This window comes from Citrus sinensis, chromosome 9 (genome assembly GCF_022201045.2).
Source record: "Citrus sinensis cultivar Valencia sweet orange chromosome 9, DVS_A1.0, whole genome shotgun sequence".
In the NCBI taxonomy this organism is placed as follows: domain Eukaryota; kingdom Viridiplantae; phylum Streptophyta; class Magnoliopsida; order Sapindales; family Rutaceae; genus Citrus; species Citrus sinensis.
In genome coordinates, this window is record NC_068564.1 from 17,335,693 (window position 1) to 17,357,151 (window position 21,459).

Here is a 21,459-nt window from a genome sequence, read left to right on the forward strand (position 1 = left end):
ATCTATGAAATAAACTATGCTCTAATGGCTCAAGTTGCTGAATAACCAGATATGAGTATGTACCCTATATGTAGAACTGTGTCAAATGTAGCGAGAGTTATGAGCACTACTGTAGCAAATAAAAAAAAGAATAAAGAGAGAGAAAGAAGTCCTTTATCTAAGGCATTGAGTAGCCAGGTCTGTTCATGAGCCCCATGTTCAGCCTTGAGTAAAAGATACCTCTATATAAGATTACACTGCAAATATTGCTGCAGCAACTCTGATCTGGGCATGGTTTGAGTAATTGGGTGTCATCATTACAAGTGATTGACATTCACATGAAAGATAAATGTTACAGTGAGGAGGTTGATTACTCCCCAGTTTATCAATGTTAAAAATATCACAGTTTGAGTATGTGAAATTTATGCGTCCCCATTTATGAATGAGTTGTTATCACTGCTGAAATTCATGCAGTCCTTTGGTGATGTTATAGCATCTCTGGAATTCAACCAAGGGAAGCACACACACACTATGGACAGAATGTAACTTAAGTCTATAACTGATTTACTATGGTCATTTTGTATGATTGGGATTGTGATTTGAAGGTGGAAGAATCCTTGCAAATTTGATAAAAGAGCTAAAGTTGTATGCATGATTGTTTGCGGGAAGTGTTAGTTTGTGTCATTACTTGAGGGCAAGTAATGGTTTAAGTTTGGGGGTGTGATAACTCTAGGAAATGAGAGTTATTACATCAATTCTAGACTCGAATCAAGATCACTTAGAGAACAAATAAGGTGTTTTTATTATATTTTGGTTACATTTTGCATAAACATTCATTTTAGTTGAGTCTTAATAAGTTTTGCTTAAATCAAAGTAATTTGTGCTAAAAATAGGTGCATAATTGTAGGTTCTCAGAAAGTCTTAAATCATGAGGGGATGTTCAGACAGTAGATGAGCAAGAGGAGGAAAGAAGATGGCCACAAAAGAAGAAAAGCACAATCAGGAATAATGCAGTGCTGCTGAGCCTGTTAGAGCAACCCGTGCTCTAGCAATCTGGAAGCAATGCGGGAGAAAACTTAGGCACAGGTTAGCGCATGTTTCCTAATTTAACGCATGCACGCTCATGGGCTTTTATTTATCCTAATTTGCAATATAAAAGAAAGGCGTGTGTTGAGTGTTAGAAAATGCATATTTATAATGGAGAAAACCGTCATTTTACATTTCAAGTCTTATTAACAACCCTTACTTTTATGTATTTAACCTTCTTGTGAATTAATTACGTGTGTTTTATTTTAATTAAGTATTTTATGTATTTTAGGGGCATCATGGTCATTTCAAAATAAACGAGAGATCAGACGGCAAAATGGACATCACTTTTGAACTCAGGACGGTCAAAAACCTGAGGAGGAGCATAAAAAGAAAAATGGCACTGTTCACATGTACGGTACTGTCAACGTTACTGTTCACGACACTGTTCACATAGACGGATCGATGACGTGACATTGACCGATGATGTGGCATTGACTGATGAGGTGTCATGATCCTGTTGGACTAAAATTCTTATGTACTGTTGATGGTGACGTGGCAGCATATCAGTGGACGAAAAATCTTGCGTACGGTACATGCATCACACAGGATTATTTTCAACCAAATCGTGTTACTGTTCATCCGTATGGTCAAACTATGTACTGTTGACTGATGACGTGGCACAATCCTGAGCGTCCAAACTGTTTTTAATCCGATGGCCATGATTTACTCCATGTATCTATAAAAAGGGGGCCTCTCCCCCCTAATTTGATAGCTCTGAATCCATTTTTGGGATCCATTTTCTATAATTCTTTCTCCATCTTGTATTTTCTACGTATTTTAATAAATTTTCATTTTGCCCCTAGTTCAATTATGAGTGGCTAATTTTCTTTCAAGCTTTGGTTGAAGGTGAAGTCTCAACATGTGTCATGGGCTTTCTTTGGTAAATTTACTTTCTCTTCCCCTCTAATTTTTGTGGATGTTTTGATTTCTCGTCGACAAATAATACTAATCTTGTCTAGTACCGCCTGGGTTTCACCGGTCCCCTAGTACAAGGTTATTATTATTTGGCACGATAAGCGCTTAGCACCATATTGATTAGAGCGTGGTTCATGAGGTGTGGATTCCCCCCTCATGATTTAATTGGCATTAATAAGGATTATTTAGCCCATGATGCATGTTGATACGGATCCAGATACCTAAGTACGTCATTTCAATAGATTTCTCTTCAATTTATTCTCGCCATTGCAATTCCAATTTTAGAATTTATTATCGCCATTTCAATTCCAATTTTAGGATAATTTAAATCACTTCCACCACAATTCCAACTCTACATATAATTAAAATCCACCTCCTCGTGGGATCGACACTCGTCACCATTAGTCTATTCTACAATAGATTCGTGCACTTGCGAGTACATTAAAATTTACACAATAAGTTTTTGGCGCCGTTGCCAGGGAGGTAAGTAATTTTAATTCATAGAATTAATTTTTGTGAATAATTCCATTTAATTGTTTTCTTGTATTTTTTTCTTTAAAAAAAAGAAAAAAAGAAAAAAAATAACGAATCTACATTTAAATGTTAGTATTTCTTTTCTTTTTCTCTTCTTTAAATTTCTGTAATTTAATTTTCAATTTATTTTTCTTTGTAATTTTTTTTATCTTATTAATTTATTTTTAGTTAATTTATTTCACGTATTTGTTTTTGTGTATTCTCATAGAATGGTTTTAACAGCGTGATAAGGTTAGTAACGTAATTTCTCCCTCTTCTTTATTTTTATTTGTTTTGTTCCCATCTTTATTTTTATTTTATTTGTTTTGCATGCATGGTCGAAGGTCATTATTACCTAATCTTGAACCTATAGACCTTGAACTTGAGAAAACACTTTGCACACACAAACAAGTTAAAAATAAATTTGGAATAGATTTACAAGCACCACAGGAGAGGTCATTTAAGGACTATTTTAGTCCCTTAGCTAATTTGAGCACATCATGTATAAAATACCCAAATGTAGCTGCTAGAAGTTTTGAACTAAAACCTAGTCTGATAAATTGTCTCCCAACATTCTATGGCTTAGAAAATGAGGACCCATATAATCATCTGAACGATTTTCATGCTATTTGTCAAACTTTTAAATACGAGAAATTTTCAGACGATGATATTAAACTCAAACTATTCCCATTTTCTTTAAATGATAGAGCTCGTTCATGGCTTAATACACTGCCTGCTAATAGCATTACATAATAGGAACAAACGGTAACTAAATTTTTGAATAAATATTTCCCAGTGCATAAAATAAATGCTATTCGCAAGGAAATTTTGGAGTTTACCCAGAGAGAGGACGAACAATTTTTCGAAACATGGGAGCGATTTAATGGGCTACTCTTGAAGTGTCCACATCATGGGTACGAGAAATGGCACCAATGCCAATACTTTTTGGAGGGATTACTACCAAATGTGCAAGAATGGCTAATGGCAACAAGTGGAGGAGAGCTAATGTCAAAAAGTGCATCAGAGATTTGGGAATTCTTCCATCGAGAAGCGGATAATTCTCAACAACTGAGTCAATCACTCAGGAATACTAGAAGAATTAAGGGAGTAAATGAGGTTCAAATTGGCGAATCCAGTTCAGAAATTAAAGAAGTCAAAGCAATAATTGAAGGTCTCTCTCGACAAATAACATCGTTATCGACTGCTAAATCAACAGAGCCACATGACCCTGACTCATATCCAGATCAAGCCAATGCCATAGGTGTAATGAGAAAGCCATCAAATTACAACCTATACTCCAACACATATAACCGTGGATGGAGAGACCACCCCAATTTTTCATGGTCTCAAGGATTCCAACATAATGAACCAGCAGCTCCAGCTCCACCAATGCAAAAAATTTCTCAAATTCCTCAAGCCTCTCAGCCCCCATTTAGACTATTCAATCAGAACCAAAACTACTCTCAACCCAGACCATGGGAGGATGCATTCCAGAATTTCAAGAATGTTACTCACTCCATGATTGAGCAACAGAACCGCACCATTGATGGACTACAAAATGAGTTGAGAGCAGGCTTCAACTCACAAGCTCAATCAGTTTCAAGCCTCGAGAAGATGGTGGGACAACTTGCTTCTTCAGTTCAGACCTTGGCAATGAGTGTTGAAAAAGGCAAGTTTCCAAGTCAACCAGTGCCTAATCCTAAAGGAGTGCATGAAGCAAGTACCAGCTCACCACAGCAGCATGGAGAGGTTAAAGCAGTCATGACCTTGCGAAAAGGAAAAGAAGTCAACAACAAAGTGGAGATGCCGGTGACAAAAGAAAATCAAATTGTACCTGTAAATGTTGAAGACTCACCACTGGAGGAGAAAGAAGAAACCAACCCACGAGAATACGTTCTGAAAGCTCCATTTCCTCATAAGTTAGCGAAAGGAAAGAAGGGAAAATCCACAGGTGAGATTCTTGAAATCTTCAAATAGGTAAGCGTTAACAGCCCTTTACTTGATGCTATTAAACAAGTTCCATCTTATGCCAAGTTTCTTAAAGACCTTTGTACTAAAAAGAGAAATATTCATGTTCAAAAAAAGGCATTTTTAACAGAAAACATTAGTTTTATCCTCCAACATAAATTTCCTCTAAAATGCAAAGACCCATGCTCCCCTACTATCTCATGTAGCATAGGGAACCACACAATTGAGAATGCTTTGTTGGATTTAGGAGCTAGTGTAAATCTATTGCCTTACTCAGTATTTTTGAAACTTGGACTTGGAGAATTACACCCAACTCCAGTAGTGTTACAGCTTGCAGATCGGTCCACGAAAATACCTCGTGGTATTGTGGAGAGGACATGCTTATCCAGGTAGACAAGTTTTATTTTCCTGTTGATTTAATTGTAATTGAGACTCAACCAATATAAGATTCAAGGAAGCACATCCCCATTATTCTAGGCCGACCTTTCTTGGCAACTGCCGATGCTCATATTCAATGCAGAACTGGAAATATGCAGTTGTCCTTCGGCAACATGACTATGGAGCTGAACATCTTCAACATTGCCAAACAACCTCACAATGCAGATGATGGAATTGTTGATGTGGATTTAATAGAAACAATAGTTGATAATACTTTTGTTTCAAACCTTAGTGATGATCCTTTACAAACAAGTTTAACTCACTTTGGTTTAGATTTTGATATTGATAGATCAGTTGATGAGGTCAACGCCCTGCTTGACTCAGCACCATCTATGGACACTAATAAATGGAAGTCAAGAGTTGAACAACTAGCACCATCAGAGAAGAAACTCATCCCATCATCAGAATCACCACCAAAACTTGAGCTCAAACCATTGCCCAATACTATGGAATATGTATTTTTGGGAGAAGAAAGTACTATGCCGGTAATCATCTCATCATCCCTCAATGACGAACAAAAAGGTAAGTTGTTGGATGTTTTAAAAGAGCACAAAGGAGCATTAGGATGGACCATAGCAGACATTAAAGGTATAAACCCAGTAGACTGTATGCATTACATTCACCTTGATGAAAATGCTAAATCGACTAGGGAAATGCAACGTCGGTTAAATCCTAACATGAAATAAGTTGTTAGAATTGAAGTCCTTAAGCTATTAGACGCAGGTATCATTTACCAAAATTCTGATAGTTCATGGGTCAGTCTTGTACAAGTTGTCCCTAAAAAGTCAGGAGTCACAGTAGTTACCAATGCTGATAATGAATTGATACCAACTAGAGTAACTACAGGTTGGCGTGTATGCATTGATTATAGAAAGTTGAATTCTGTCACACGTAAAGACCATTTTCCTTTACCATTTATCGATCAAATGCTTGATAGATTAGCAGGCCATGAATTTTATTGCTTTCTAGATGGCTACTCAGGATACAATCAGATCCCCATAACACCAAAAGATCAAGAGAAAGCTATTTTCACTTGCCCTTTTGGCACTTTTGCATATAGGAGAATGCCATTTGGATTATGTAATACACTTGCTACATTTCAACGATGCATGTTGAGCATTTTTCTGATATGGTTGAACGATTCCTTGAAGTCTTTGTAGATGATTTTTCTGTCTTTGGTGACTCGTTTGATCAATGTTTACATCATCTAACACTAGTTCTGCAGAGATGTATCGAAAAGAACTTGGTCTTAAATTGGGAGAAGTGCCATTTTATGGTAAAACAAGGTATTGTTCTCAGTCACATCATTTCGAGCAAAGGTATTGAGGTTGACAAAGCCAAGGTGGATCTCATTTCTAATCTTCCTCCACCCAAAACAGTCAGAGAAGTAAGATCTTTCCTTGGGCATGCTGGTTTTTATAGACGTTTCATTAAAGATTTTAGCAAAGTTTCTAGACCCTTATGCAATCTACTTGCTAAAGATGTATCTTTTATCTTTGATGATTTATGTCTTATGGCTTTTGAAAAATTAAAGCAATTGTTGACATCATCACCCATCATTCAGCCCCCAAATTGGAGCTTACCATTTGAACTCATGTGTGATGCATCTGATTATGCAGTAGGAGCAGTATTAGGACAAAGAATTGATCGAATTCCCCATGTTATTTACTCTGCTAGTATGACATTGAATGATGCACAATTGAATTATTCAACTACAAAAAAAGAAATGCTAGCAATAGTGTTTGTATTAAAGAAATTTCGGTCTTATCTCATTGGTTGTAAAATAATTGTGTTCACAGATCATGCTGCTCTTAAATATCTTCTTACAAAGAAATATGCAAAAGCTAGACTAATTCGTTGGATGTTACTTTTGCAGGAGTTCAACTTGGAATTTAAAGATAAAAAAGGCACAGAGAATGTTGTAGCTGACCATCTCTCTCGTCTGCATTTTGACACAATTATAGAATCATTACCATTGAATGAGTCATTCAATGATGAACAATTGATGAGTGTGGAAGTATTACCTTGGTATGCTGATATAGTTAATTATCTTGTTACAGGTCAACTTTCAGAGCATTAGATCAAGCAAGACAAGGCTAAATTCTTTGCAGAAATAAAGAATTTCTTTTGGGATGACCCTTATTTGTTCAAGGGGTAAGAGCTCGTTTAGTCCCTATATTTTGAAGTTAGTGTCCTTTTAGTCTCTATATTTTAAAAAATACCTCAAATCATCCCTACCATTAAATTATTAACACTTTTGCCATTATCTTTTGTTCCTTTTAACTTATTTTTATAATTTTACCCTTTTATAATAACTTTTTAGACATTATTAAAAAGAAAAAAATAAATTACCAGTTTAACACCAAAAAATAAAATAAAATAAAATATATATATTAATTTTTGTGGAACACACTCTTGAGTTAAAATATTAATTTTTCTAAAAAAATTTATAATGTAATTTTTTACGATATTAATTTTTTAAACATACGTGAGCTTCCACAAAAATTAATATATACCTTTTTTTATTTTATTTTTGAGTTTAATTTGATAATTTAATTTTTTATTAATATCCAAAAAAGAAACATTATTGTAAAAGTGTAATATTGTAAAAACAAGTTAAAAATAATAAAAATAATGGCATGAGTGTCAATATTTAGTAGCAGAGACGTTTTGAGGTGTTTTTAAAAATACAGGGACTAAATGGACACTAACCTCATAATATAGGGACTAAAGAAGCTTTTACCCTTTGTTCAAGTATTGTGCAGATCAAATTATTAGACGATGTGTCCCAGAAAGTGAAATTCAGAATATTCTTTCATTCTGCCATGAACAAGCTTGTGGAGGTCATTTCAGTGCTAAGAAAACAGCTACTAAAGTTTTACAATGTGGTTTCTATTGGCCAACTATATTTCGAGACGCTTACACTTTCTGTTCTTCATGTGATAGGTGTCAACGAATGGGGAGCATTACACGAAGGAACATGATGCCATTAAATCCAATTTTAGTGGTTGAGATTTTTTATGTGTGGGGTATCGACTTCATGGGACCTTTCCCCCTTCTTTTGGTCATCAATACATATTGGTTGCTGTTGACTACGTATCGAAATGGGTAGAAGCAATTCCATGTAGAACCAATGATCATAAGGTGGTGATAGGATTTTTGAAAAGCAATATTGTTTCACGCTTTGGATTCCCTCGAGCAATAATCAGTGATGGTGGTGCCCACTTTTGTAATAAAGCATTCAAGGCTCTTTTGACAAAGTATTCCCATCACTCACAAAGTGACAAAGGATAATTTAAATAACTTCCACCACAATTCCGACCACTCATTTACAAAATTAATTCTACATATAATTAAAATCCACCTCCTCGTGGGATCGACACTCGTCGCCATTAGTCTATTCTACAATAGATTCGTGCACTTGTGAGTACATTAAAATTTGCACAACAACGTGCACCACATAAAAAGGCGGCAAGGAATTATCATTAGAATAATAACAAAGGAACGAAGAAAAAGATCAGAATTGAAGAGTGTTGTTGCGGCAACATTGGAAAATCGTGCAGAATTACTTGGATTTGTCTTTCACCGTGCTCAACTTATATTTATCTTCTTCCTTTAATTGTTTTGATGTATTCCGAGATTAATATATTTATGTTTCTTTTTCTCTTTCAGAATATGAACTAAATTTACTTGTAGTTGAGTGACAAATAATCTAATGGGTTCTTGATTGTTCTTATATGTTGTTATGGTATTGCTGTAGCATTTTACTCTAGTAGTTCTTTTATGAGTATAACTGTTATTTCGGTTGACCACCCATTTAATAGTTTCAGTTAAGATAGAGCAGCAAAAGGGCATGTCTTAGCGGATATTATTAGAGTATTACTTGATCTTACGTTGAGTTTCCTAGATTAAGTTATCTTGAATCCCATAAGGGCAATACTTGAAGTTAAGATTTGTGACACACTAGACATAGGTGTTCACCTTATAGGGTGGAGAGATTAAAGGTTATAATGTCGTACCATGAATATATTAGCAACTGGTCATTGTTAATAGATTTAAAGGGTATGAGACTTCCAACATGCGATAGCTGAGGATGCAGATTTATTATGCCCAGTGCTGCAGCACTTATTGTAACAACTGATACTAACTTGATAAATAACAGTCACTCAATTAGGAGAGTTTGATCATTCAACTGCTATAATCTTAATTGAACCTTAGACACATTTAACTTAGTTTATTTCATTACAGCATTGTTTTATTTAAATCTCTTGCGATCATTAATTACGATAACATTACTTGACAATTGTTTGTTTCGGTCTTAAGTTGATTTGCATATTGTGATTGCTTTAGCATTTCGAGTAACATCAATGCCTGTGGAGACAATCTTGAATACTCATCAGTTTATTACTTGTTGTGTATACTTGCACATTGGCATTGGTAGTAGTTGCTTATAAAAATCAACCAATAGTGAGCTTCTCTTGGAAAGTGCATAAACTAGCTCACTAAGCTAACCGCAAAAGCAATATCAGGTCTAGTATGGGAAAGATAAATTAATCTCCTTACTGGTCTTTGATATCTACCCCTCTCCATGGGTGCACTATTTTCCTCAATACCCAACTTACTATTTGGTTTAACTGGTGTGGCAGCAGGTTTACAGACAATCATACCAGTATCCTTTAGCAAATCTAGGGTGTATTTCCGCTGTGTAACTAGAATACTTTTAGTTGTTCTAGCTACTCCATTCCCAAAAAATAACATAGTGGTCCAAGATCCTTGATTTCAAACTCACAAGCTAATTTTTCTTTTAATCCTTCCAACTCTTCTTTGTCATCTCCTGTTAGTATAATGTCGTCAACATAGACCGTTTGTAGAACATAGTGTGATCGGCTTACCCTTGAGAATAACCATAGTTCTTCAAGACTTTTCCAAATCGGTCGAACCAAGCCCTAGGGGACTGTTTAAGGCCATAGAGAGACATTTTTAACCGACAAACTCTTCCAGCAGATCCTTTTTCTTCAAAACCAGGCGGCATATCCATATAACCTTCCTCTTCTAATTCTCCATTCAAGAAGGCATTCTTGATATCAAGCTGGTTGAGAGGCTAATCTTAATTTGCAGCAAGAGAGAGAAGGATCCTTATAGTATTAAGCTTTTCCACTGGGGCAAAAGTCTCTAGGTAGTCCACCCCATAGGCTTGTGTGAAACCCTTCACCACGAGTCTTGCTTTGTACCTGTCCACACTTCCATCAGCCTTATATTTGACTGTAAATACCCACTTGCACCCCACAGTCCTCTTGTCTTTAAGTCTTGGTACAAGCTACCATGTGTTATTCTTTGTTAAGGCTGCCATTTCTTCTTGAACAACTTTCTTCCATTCATTTGACTCTAGGGCTTCATGGATGTTTCTTGGAATAGTGGTATTAGATAGATTAGCCATAAAATTCTTATACTCCTTAGATAGATTTGCATATGATAAGAACTTGTAGATAAGATGTTTGGTTAAATTTCTTACCCCTTTCCTTATCGCAATAGGCAAATCTGTGGACTTCTGAGCTTCATTCTCAGCATATTCAGTAGGTGGGTTTTGATCCTCCCTTAGTTCAAATCTTAGTTCTGCTTAGTCTATAAGTGGTTGTACCTTATGAGTTTTATTATTCCTTTGTGAATAGACATGAAACTCGCCTATAGTTCCTCCAAATGTGAATTGGCTTTTATCCTTTTATTCCTTGGTGACACTATTGGTTGACTAAGTTCTATGGTGTTAGGTAGATTGAGTTCTAGGTTGGACTTACTGGGAATATTAGGTTTTAGGTTGGAACTACTGGACATATTGGGTTCTAGACTGGAATTACTAGGCATCTTAGGTTCTAAAATGTCAAGAAGATCCCAAGAATTATCTTTTCTCAAATTCTGCCCCTGAAGAGAATTACTTGTGTAAAAAGGATGATTTTCAAATAACTTAACATCCATGGTGACGAATAATTTTTTGGTCAGAGGATTATAGCACTTGTACCCTTTCTTGGTAGGAGAATATCCTAGAAATAGGCATTTGATAGCTTTAGGAGACAACTTTATTTTTTGAAGACTCGGAAGATATACAAAGGTCGTACAACCAAAAGTTTTGAGTGCAAGATTAGAGGTAACAAGGTGATTTTGTGGGTAGCTGTCAAGAAAAACAGAAATAGGTGTCTTGAATTTAAGAACTTGAGAGGGCATACGATTTATGAGATAAGATGTTGTAAGAATGGCCTTTCCTCAATATATTTTTGGTACATTAGTTGTGAACATAATGGCCCTAGCAACCTCTAAAAGGTGTCCGTTTTTACGTTCCGCAACCCTATTTTGTTGTGGTATTCTGGAACAAGAACTTTGGTGGACAACTCCTTGTTGTGATAGGTAATTCCCTAAAATAGAATTGAAATACTCAGTTCCATTATCTATATGGAGTACACGTATGTCAGTTTGAAACTGCGTTTTTACCATGGCATGGAACTATTTAAAAGTTTGTCCAGCACGTATGTCAGTTTGAAACTGCGTTTTTACCATGGCATGGAACTATTTAAAAGTTTGTCCAGCTTCAGATTTTTCCTTCAAAAGGTACACACAAGTGGTCCTAGAGTGGTCATCTATGAATGTAATGAACCATTTTGCTTTTATCAAGTTGTTAACCCTTGAGAGGCCCCAAATATCACTATGAATCAAAGAGAAAGGTTAGGATGGTAAGTACGGGCAGGAAATGGAACACGTGTTTGTTTAGCCATTTGACAAAAATCACAATATAATAAACTCAAATCTTTATTTTTAAATAAGGAAGGAAACAAGGTTTTTAGATATGGAAAGCTAGGGTGACCTAACCTAAAGTGCCACAACATTATTTCAGAAGAAATAAATTCACATTGAGAGACCTAATCATGTCCTTTCACGGGACCTTTATTCTCGAGATAATACAACCCCTCATATTCCTTCGTATTCCCAATCATCCTCCCTAAGATTGGATCCTGAAATAGACATTTAGAACCACAGAATTTAACTACACATTTTGTGTCTTTGGTAAGTTTACTAACTGAAAGAATATTACATTTAAGATTTGAGACATGTAAAAACTGAAAAAAGAGTCAAACAATTTGATAGTTTTACTGTTCCTTTTCCAGTAACAGTGGATAATGATCCATCAGCAATCCTCACTTTATAATTACCTGGACATGGAGTGTAACTAGAGAAAAATTGAAAAGACCCTGTCATATGGTCTGAGGCCCCTGAATCAACAATCCAAGGACCTTTTTCAAGGGATTGGATGCTAAGGGCCGATGGGTTACCTGTATGGGCTGCATTACAACTAGAGGAGGTCAAGTCTTCTTTTTGCTTGCTGATTTTGTATGAGAAGCTATTGCAGCATCTCAAATTGATCTTTTGTGAGAGCAAACTGATTAGTTTTCTCTGTCACCATTCCTTTTGCTTCCTGCTGACGTTTTGGTTTCCAATCTACTGGCTTTCCATGAAGTCTCCAGCATGAGTCTCGAGTATGTCCTTTCCTATGGCAATAGTCACAATAGGGACGTTCTCCATGTTTTTTTCCCTTTTGGTCAGCTGATTGATCTGTCTTTTTGGTCACCAGTGCTGATCTCTCTGTCTATGGTTCCTTCACCAGTCCCATCATGACTCTCTTTCGACTTTCTTCACGCCTCACCTTAGTAAAAACTTCTCAGATGGAGGGTAGAGGATTCTTTCCCAATATTCTGCCACGAACTCCATCAAGTTCTTTGTTGAGTCCATAAAGGAAATCAAAGAGGCGTTCTTTATCCAACATCCTCTTATATTTGATGGCATCCTCGGAGGAATGCCACTGCGATTCATAGTAAAGGTCGAGTTCATGCCATATATTGTTTAGAGAATTGAAATATTGAGTCACTGAAAGACTCCCTTGCTTTTGGTCACGTAATTGTGACTTGATTTCAAAGAACCGAGTCGCATTCCCAAGGTCAAAGTAGGTTTCTGTCATGGCTTCCTAAAGCTCCTTCGCAAATGGTAGGAAGAGATAAGTCCTACCAATATCCATGTCCATCAAGTTGATCAACCAAGCTTGCACCATTGAATTTTCAGCATCCCATTGCGGATAACCAAGATCCAAGACATCAAGGGCTTTGGTTTCCCCTGTAATATACCCTAATCGGCCTTTGCCACGAAGAAATAGGGTGACAGATTAAGACCATTGCAAAAAGTTTCTGCCATTTAACTTGTGCAGAGTTATTTGCAAAGAGGGGTTTTCGGATTTCTTGTGTATGGTTTGTTGTCTCCTCCATTGGAAGGCTTGAGACTTTGGAATGGAAGAAGAGAAAAATTCAAAGGCTCAGTTCAAAAGAGATGCTCTGATACCATGTGAAAATTTAGATTTCTTATGTTTTAATCTCTATTTTCTCATCTTATACAATAGAGAAGAATACATATTTATATACATTACACCCTAGGAACAAAATGGTAAAAAAAACAGCTAAGATATTGCAAATTAGTATCCCTGAAAATTAGGGATTATATCTCCTAAAATCTAGTATTTAAGTCAACACAACAACTAACATCTACAATAATAGTCAACACACAACTGTAAAATACAGCTGACATCTGCAACAAATATAATGTTTTTATGCGTATTATGCGTATAAAAAGGATTTTACATACTATTAATATTTACATCGATTAATAAGAAAGGATATCATTTACCATGCCATACCACTTTGATTGAAGACAAGAAAGCATGGGCAAAATAAAATGAAATATCATCATGAACTGCTACAAAAAATTAATAGTTGTATAATTAATCAAAAGTTTTTTTTTTTTTTTTTTTGTAGTACACTATATACAGTCCATGCCATCCATGAGGGGAGTCTTAGCTGCAATTGATGGAAATCATTTATGATAATTAGCTGATTTTAATTGAATGCATATATAGAAGCTTATGAAATGTCTTGTATCCAAAAATGGAGACCCCTGGAAATTGAAAATGACCAAAAACGAGAAGACAACCCTGCAGTAGGAATAATTCCTTGGAATGGAGATCCCGAAGAAGCAATTCCTCCAACAAAAACCTAGGCAGCAGGAAAAGCATTGAGAAAAGAACATAGGTCAGGAACTGAGGGAACTGAAGCATCCATTGTAGCTTGTGGAGAATTTTGTTCAGCAGGAACAGTTTCGCAAGGGCTCAGGTTTGAGAACGTTCTGATAAGAAGGATTTTCCTCAGGTATACTAGCAGAAGCAGCCTGGTCAGGTCAGGAGGCAATTCCACAGTTGCAGGAGAATTGATGAGGTCAATAACTGGAGCAGCTTCTTATCCTAGATTCAATATCAGTAGAAATGGAATTCGGAGAATCAGAAGAGGAAGAATCAGTACCTGAAGAGGCAGGTGTTCCATTACATTTTTTCCAGAATCATATGAAAAATTTACTTGGATTGATCAAGGGAATGCCAGCCATGAACTTCTGGAGCAGCTTGAATCTGAAAAGAAAACCAAGAGTCAGTAAAAAGGAGAATGGAAAAGAGGCAAGAGTAAAAGAAAGTCAAAAAGCAAGAAAATATACCAGAAGTAGACTTAGGCACTTGCCTGGCGCTAAGAAGTAATAATAGGAGCTTCAGGAGCCTCCTATAAAATGGGAGAAGAGGGAAGGTCGGGATGAATGTCAAAAAGAAACTGAATGTTTTTCTTTACTCTCTTGATTTAAGGTTGGTTTGAGGGGAAATTGATCCATTACTACTATACATCTTAACCACTACTTCTGAAACAGCTAGAGTAATGAGATGAATATCAGAAATATCAAACAGAATATTAGAAAAAAAAAGCGAAACCATTGATCTACAACAAGGTAGAATTTGACTGTTTTTCTTTATTGCAAAATATAGATTACAAACCAAGCATTGAAGATTAGCACATTGAACACTAAACAACTAAACAAATTCCTTTATAACATATACTCAATATCATGCACTACTGTGAGGAGACTCCATTATTTCAGAAAGCCATTCGAGAGAGACATGACAGCTCCTGCCAGAAACGGTGAAAGAAAAGTAAGAACATGTAAAGCGTTACTTTGGCAAAGAAATTAAAGCATGTAACTAGAGAGAGTAAAACTTCAAATAAAAAGCTAAAACAGGTGAAAAAGCGTTACCAATTAGTTCCTGACCCTTCGTTGCAGTTTTGCAATATTGACCACAGCTTCCACATACAGCCAATCTTTCACCCTAGTCAAGAAGTTGTAGTAACCATGTCTCCATGAGCTCTTCACTAATAAAGTGCCACAGACTCCCCAGAATCCGACAAAGAAACCAAGAATCATACTCATGTAAAATCCGAGAGTTATAAACTGATCACCATCGTCATCTGGTGTGTAGTAAGCATCATCTCTGCTTGGACTTGGAGCTGATTCTTCATCCAGACACTTATTCGGAAGTGGGAGACCGCAAAGTTCAGGATTTCCAGCATACGTGGAGGCGCCGAACCTTTGAAGTTGAGTGCCTTTTGGAATTTTGCCCGAGAAGTTGTTGTATGACAAATCCATGACACTAAGAAGACGCAACCGAGAAAGGCTTGAAGGAATGCCACCGAAAAAATGATTTCTGGACAAATCAAGGAAATCCAATGATTTTAACTGGCCAATCCTTGGAGTGATTTGTCCAGTAAGATTATTATTCGAAAGATTCAAGGCAACCAATCCAACAAGGTCCATAATCTCTTCCAGAACTTTTCCACCTAACTTATTACTTGAAAGGTCAATGATCTTTATGAGTCCCAGAATACTTTTGTACTCGTACTGGCCTCCTTTCCATGTGTCAAAAAAAATTAACGGCATTAGCATACCTCTGAGGCCAAGATTGTAGTAATAGTTGGAGATAATGGAGAGATTGGAGCTTTTCTCTTTGGTCATAGCAGTAAAATTATGGAAACACTTGGGTATGATTCCTGATATGTTGTTCAAAGAAAGATCCAAGATTTGAATGTGTGATAGGTAGCATAACTGAAAAGGTATGTTTCCATGGAATTTGTTAGATCGCAGACTAAGAACAACCAAATTTGGAAGACTTTCTCCGATCCATGTCGGTATCTCTCCAGACAACCCATTCTTCCCAAGATCCATCAGTGTCAGTTGCGAGCCATTCATAAAGAATGAAGGCAACCCCCCAGTTAAACTATTGTTGTACAAACTCAAGGATCCGATATTACGTAGGAAGCTCATTGAATCTGGGATTTCGCCAAAGAAGCTATTGTTGGCCAAATTAAGAATGGCTAGGCTATCAAATTGGAACCAACAATCTGGAAGTCTTCCTGACTGTAAGTTATTTGAGAGATCAAGATATGTTAATAGATGGCTACTGATAGAACATAAGAATGAAATCGACCCTGAAAACTTATTTTTAGAAAGATTTAGGGATGAAACATTTGGAGGAAGCAGCGGAATTGGACCATCAAATTGATTTGCACTGACATCTATGCCAGGACCATAACTATCAAATTTCCTAGACAAATCTGGAAGTTTACCCTTCATCTCGTTGTTAGAGAGATTTAAATAATATAGTTGATAGGTTAGATCCCAAAACCAACCGGGGACAATATCTGAGATTCCAGTATTGGAGATGTCAAGCGCAACAGTTTGATTCTGTGATTGAAGCCATTTTGGAAAACGAGGCCCTATCTTGCAAGAGCCAAGAAATATATTGAACAGTTTAAATGGTGGAGTCCAGTCATGGCTGAATTTCAATGTCAGCGAGTTATCTGATAAGTCCAATGTGTCTAAGCTGGAAAGATTTGAAAAAAGGGCTTCAGAGATGACACCTCTGAGTAAGTTTCCACTCAGCAACAACAGCTCAAGCTTGAACAGTTGGCCTATGCTTTTGCTTATCGTCCCGGTTAAACCATTGCTTTCAAGACTCAATATTTGCAAAGACGGAAATCCTCCAAGATCAGGTATTGTGCCTGTGATTTCATTGGAAGCTAAATACAGCCACTCCAGTGATGAGTTCTTTGTGCTGCCAGTAGACACATTTTGAATGAACTCAGAGATCTCTCCCCTGAGTTCATTGTAAGAGAAGACTAATCTTTTTAAGCTGGACATGTTTCCAAGAAATTTTGGAACCTCTCTGAGTTGATTGGATAAGAGATCGAGATGTCTAAGAGAAGCCATGTGTCCAAAAGCTAGAGGAATTGAACCATGTAGTTGGTTAGAACCGAGGTCTATATGATCAACAAGATTGCTACTGACATTCAACAGCCAAGGGTATATTGAATTCGTCAGGTAGTTATTGGAGAGATCAATAACCTCAAGAGATTTACTATAATTGATGTGCAAAAGAGATGGGGTACTGATAGGTGGAAGATCACAATAGCCTAAATACAAGTTTGTGAGGGAACGGAGATTGGAAAGTACTTGAACCCAATTACTGAATTTACTGAGTTTGCAGTCAGCCAAGTCAAGATATCTTAAAGAAGAAAGATACGAAAGCCAATCAAGGTTTCCACTACTAAACAAGTTATTAAATCGGAGGTCAAGAACTTGCAACTTTGACAGGTTTCCAAGCTGATGAGGAATTGGTCCAGCAAACTGAGCACTAGAGAGAGCGAGTTCGCTCAACTTACCGAGGGAACCAATGAACTCAGGAATTGGGCTTCCGCTAAAATTATTCCAACTGAGGTCCAAATATGTTAAATGTTGCAGTTTAAGCAAAGAAGGATTTATTGTACCTTTCAGAGCATCGACTGGAGAGTCGGACGATGCTCGAAGATCAAGCCCAAGTACATGGCCTGTTTTGTTGCTACACCGAACTCCCCTCCATTTGCAACAATTTCTTTTCTCATCTTCTCTTCCCCAGGAAGATAAAATTCCGGATTCATCTATCAGTCCTTGTTTGAAAGCAAGCAGCGATTCTTTCTCCTCATCCAAGCAGCTTATTATGTTGTTAGAATTAGCAACTCTTGGCTCCAACTGAAACAGAATCACAGAAATCAAAGATACATATTGAAGTAGAAGGAAACATTTGGATGACATTGAATTGCAAGTACATATGATCATCAGTCTTAAGGATATGTGTTTATAGTTATATCTGAAGCCCATGAATCCATGCAAATTTATACTTGTATAATCTGCAATATTGAAAATAATATTTTAGCCTTATTCCAACGACAGAAAGTCTTCGCTCATGCCAATAGTGTCCTTTGAAAATATTACATTTGTCTTTCATTATCGTAATATGTCATGTGTTTCAGCTTTTAGTTATTTTTTCTTCATAGAAATATAATAATGTTAAACCGAATGCAACAACAGCAAATTCTTGTAAAGTTCTCTTCGTTCAAATTTCAGTAACAGTGATCTTGAATTTTACGAATCTAAAGCATACTGTAACAGGACTTCTAATTTAAGTACCGATTAATGTCACCATGGATTTAGCTCCACAAACTAATCTTTTCATGTCTCCTTCCTCTTTTCTCCTCTCCTGTTCCCTCTAACCAATCTCAGAAACACATGTATCAAATAATAATACATTACAGATGACAATAAATAATTACAAAATGCCAGTGCCGGGTCATTATAATCTGCACTAGAGTAGTGTAAACATCTTTTTCAAGAAGCAAGTCTTCATTCGGGTCAATAGTCTTCTTTAAATAGAATATTTTATTTGTATATATTATTTTTTCAGAGTGCAGCAAATTCTTAGAAAGTAATGTTTTCTTGCCAATACTCTTAAAAAAATCCTACAACCCCCCACCCACTTTAACAAGATTATTTTTAGTTTGAATATTAATTTAGCCCCGTACTAGTCTTCTCTTTCTCTTTTCTCTTTTCCATGAAGATGCTCCAGTATCCAAACCTACGTGGTTGAGATGGGGCATTATAGGTTGAAATGAAACTAAGTTTGCTTAGCCAAGGAAGAAAATGGAAAACAAGCAAGTCTTCATTCAGGTCAATAGCCTTCTTTAAATACAATATTTAATCTATATATTACTTTTTCAGAGTACAGCCAATTCTTAGATAAAATAATGTTTTCACACCAATACTCTTAAAAAAATCCTACGACCCACCAGCCACTTTAAAAAGATTATTTTTAGCTTAAATATGAGTTAATAACAATATTAATTTAGCCCCCGAACAGTCTTCTCTTTCTCTTTTCTCTCTGCCATGAAGATGCTCCAGCATCCACGAATTTATGTGGTTGCGATGGGGCTTTGTAGGTCTAAATTAAACTAAGTTTGCTTAGCCAAGGAAAAAATGGAAAAAAAAGATTAAAAAATAAAAAAGAGATGAACAGAAATTAAAATAGAATATGGCAGGATCGCATACAAAAGGCAACCATTAATGTAGTTAGTAGCCCATTTAGTGTGCAATATGATTATTTGTTAGAGATGGCCAAGGGGACAAGCGGCATGTGGCACGACATTTACTCGTGTAGTATGGTATAGTAAAAGTTAGCATGTGAAAAGGCCTGCAATAAGCACATTTAATTTTTTAGTCAAAGTAAGTTTAAAATTTTATGATTTTACAAATAGGTTGAAATTAAATCTTTTAATATATTTTATTAGTGTAAGTTTTTTAAATTCATTTAATCATTAATTTCAATAAAGTACTTTAAAAAAATACTCTACTTGTTTTATCTTTATAATTTATTAAATGAATAGATGATATCATGATTTTAATAAATAAAATTATAAATATCATGATTTTATAAAATATATGTATTAATGTTATTATGCATTATGATCTATGATTCTATGTAAGTTCAAATTAACAATTAAATTAAACCCTCAGAAAAATTTATTGTTGATGTTATTATTAATATTAAAAAGAATTATAATACTATAAGGTCTAACTTAGTAGTTACTATTGCATTCTATTATTATTTTTTTTTATTGTTATTAAATATGGACTTAACTTAACTAAAGGCACATGGGCTCAAAAAAAGTATATGGACTCGAAAGAACTAAAAAAAAGTACATCAATAGCCTGCCCTGCCCTCTTCAGAAAATTAAGAAAAAAAAAGAAAAAAGCTTGTCGTTCTTTTTTTCTTAGGTATGGACCATGGCACGGTATGACACGGCATGCATGGGCATGACACGTGTGTCGGGCCAGGTCTAAACGAAAAGAATTAGGCATGACATGAAGTGTATTGTGGGTATGGCATGGCATGAGCATGAGCATGAGCCTGCATAAGCCTTCTTTCGATGGTCGGCACAACTTGTTGGTCATCTCTATCATTTGTAGATGTGTCATTAATTCTTATTTTTTGATTAATTCGTTTATTTTGCAACTCACAACAAAATATTAATCATCCATAGTTAAAATCCTCACATTTAAGTGCTTCAACCTAGAAGTCTATTGATCATTAACTCAAAATCTACTGTAACACCCCAAATTCGCCCAACAATCTTAAGAGAAATTTGGAATTTAATCTCATAATGTTAATCTTATAACTATTCCCAAATGAAAACCAATATTGTCTATAGTTGAAACACAGTCTATAAAACAATAAATATAACAATAATCACCAAAACAAATTCTCATCAATATCATATTCAAGTTTGACCTTAATAGGAAACCAAACAACATTAAACCATTAACTCTTACTTAATGTTATACAAAATTTTAATATACTCATAAGCGCGTGAATGTGGAAATAAAATAGTGGTAACAAGGTCGAACCCACATACAGTAAATTGAAAAGTCTAATTTAAACATAAAATTAATATTAATCCTAACCTAGTTGAGCAAATTGAGTTTTAAGAGAAATTAAACTAATTTAACTAAATTAAAGTAAAGGAGAATTCAATAAGACCAAAAATTATCAAGGTTTCAAAATCCACCACTATTCAACTAGTAATTATCTAGTTATCAATTAATCCCTAATTTTAGAGTGACAACTCGAAATCAATGTATGTCATCTCATGGATATAACAATTAAGCCCAATTAAAATTAAACTTCTGTAAATTCTTGTTTTGCTTAATAATATGATATTTAAGCATCCATGTAAACTTATTAAATAACAAAGAGTCAAAGTTTTTCTAAGCACTCTTTGTAAACAATTTAATGAAAGACATAGAATCAAAGATAGTCATATATAAATTGCATAGATCCAAGCATATATTTAGTCAAATACTAATCCTAACAATTAGTAATGCATGATAGAATTGGTGAAAAGATTTAATAACATCCAACTAATCATGTGAGACAAGAACGATAAACATTAAAGCACATATGTAGAAAATTGATTGAATAAAAAGATAATTATTTCATTGAATAAGGTTTCATCCTTAACCTTAGTATAAGAAGTGTAGCTAGACATACTTGGATAGAGAGAAACAAATAAAATAAAACTACCCATGGGGAAACCAAACTATTCTTGCTACCGCTCCTCTTCTCTAATGTTGAGTGCCCCTCTCCTCCTTGTGTCCCTAGCTTACCTGTATACAATGCCTGGGACCATGCAATTATTGGCCGAATCCTATTGTGATTCTAATCACTAAACCAACTCTTACAAGCAAAAGTCTTAAGCCAACCACTTATTTGAAAATAATAAAAGCCAAAAA

General features: G+C 35.5%; 1 protein-coding gene across 1 annotated transcript; it reads right to left on the reverse strand.

The window, feature by feature from the left end:
• Window positions 1-14,568: 14,568 nt before the first annotated feature.
• LOC112496167 (receptor-like protein EIX1) lies at window positions 14,569-17,987 on the reverse strand. The gene is made up of 2 exons (XM_052434244.1): window positions 15,058-17,987; window positions 14,569-14,933 (listed from the first exon to the last, which is right to left on the reverse strand). The coding sequence occupies exon 1, from the start codon at window positions 17,950-17,952 to the stop codon at window positions 15,061-15,063; it is 2,892 nt and encodes a 963-aa protein (XP_052290204.1). The 5' UTR covers window positions 17,953-17,987; the 3' UTR covers window positions 14,569-14,933; window positions 15,058-15,060.
• Between the last annotated feature and the right edge of the window lie 3,472 nt (window positions 17,988-21,459).

Coding starts and splice junctions, on each gene's coding strand:
- LOC112496167 (XM_052434244.1), bottom strand. CDS start 17,952: ATGATCATATGTACTTGCAATTCAATGTCATCCAAATGTTTCCTTCTA.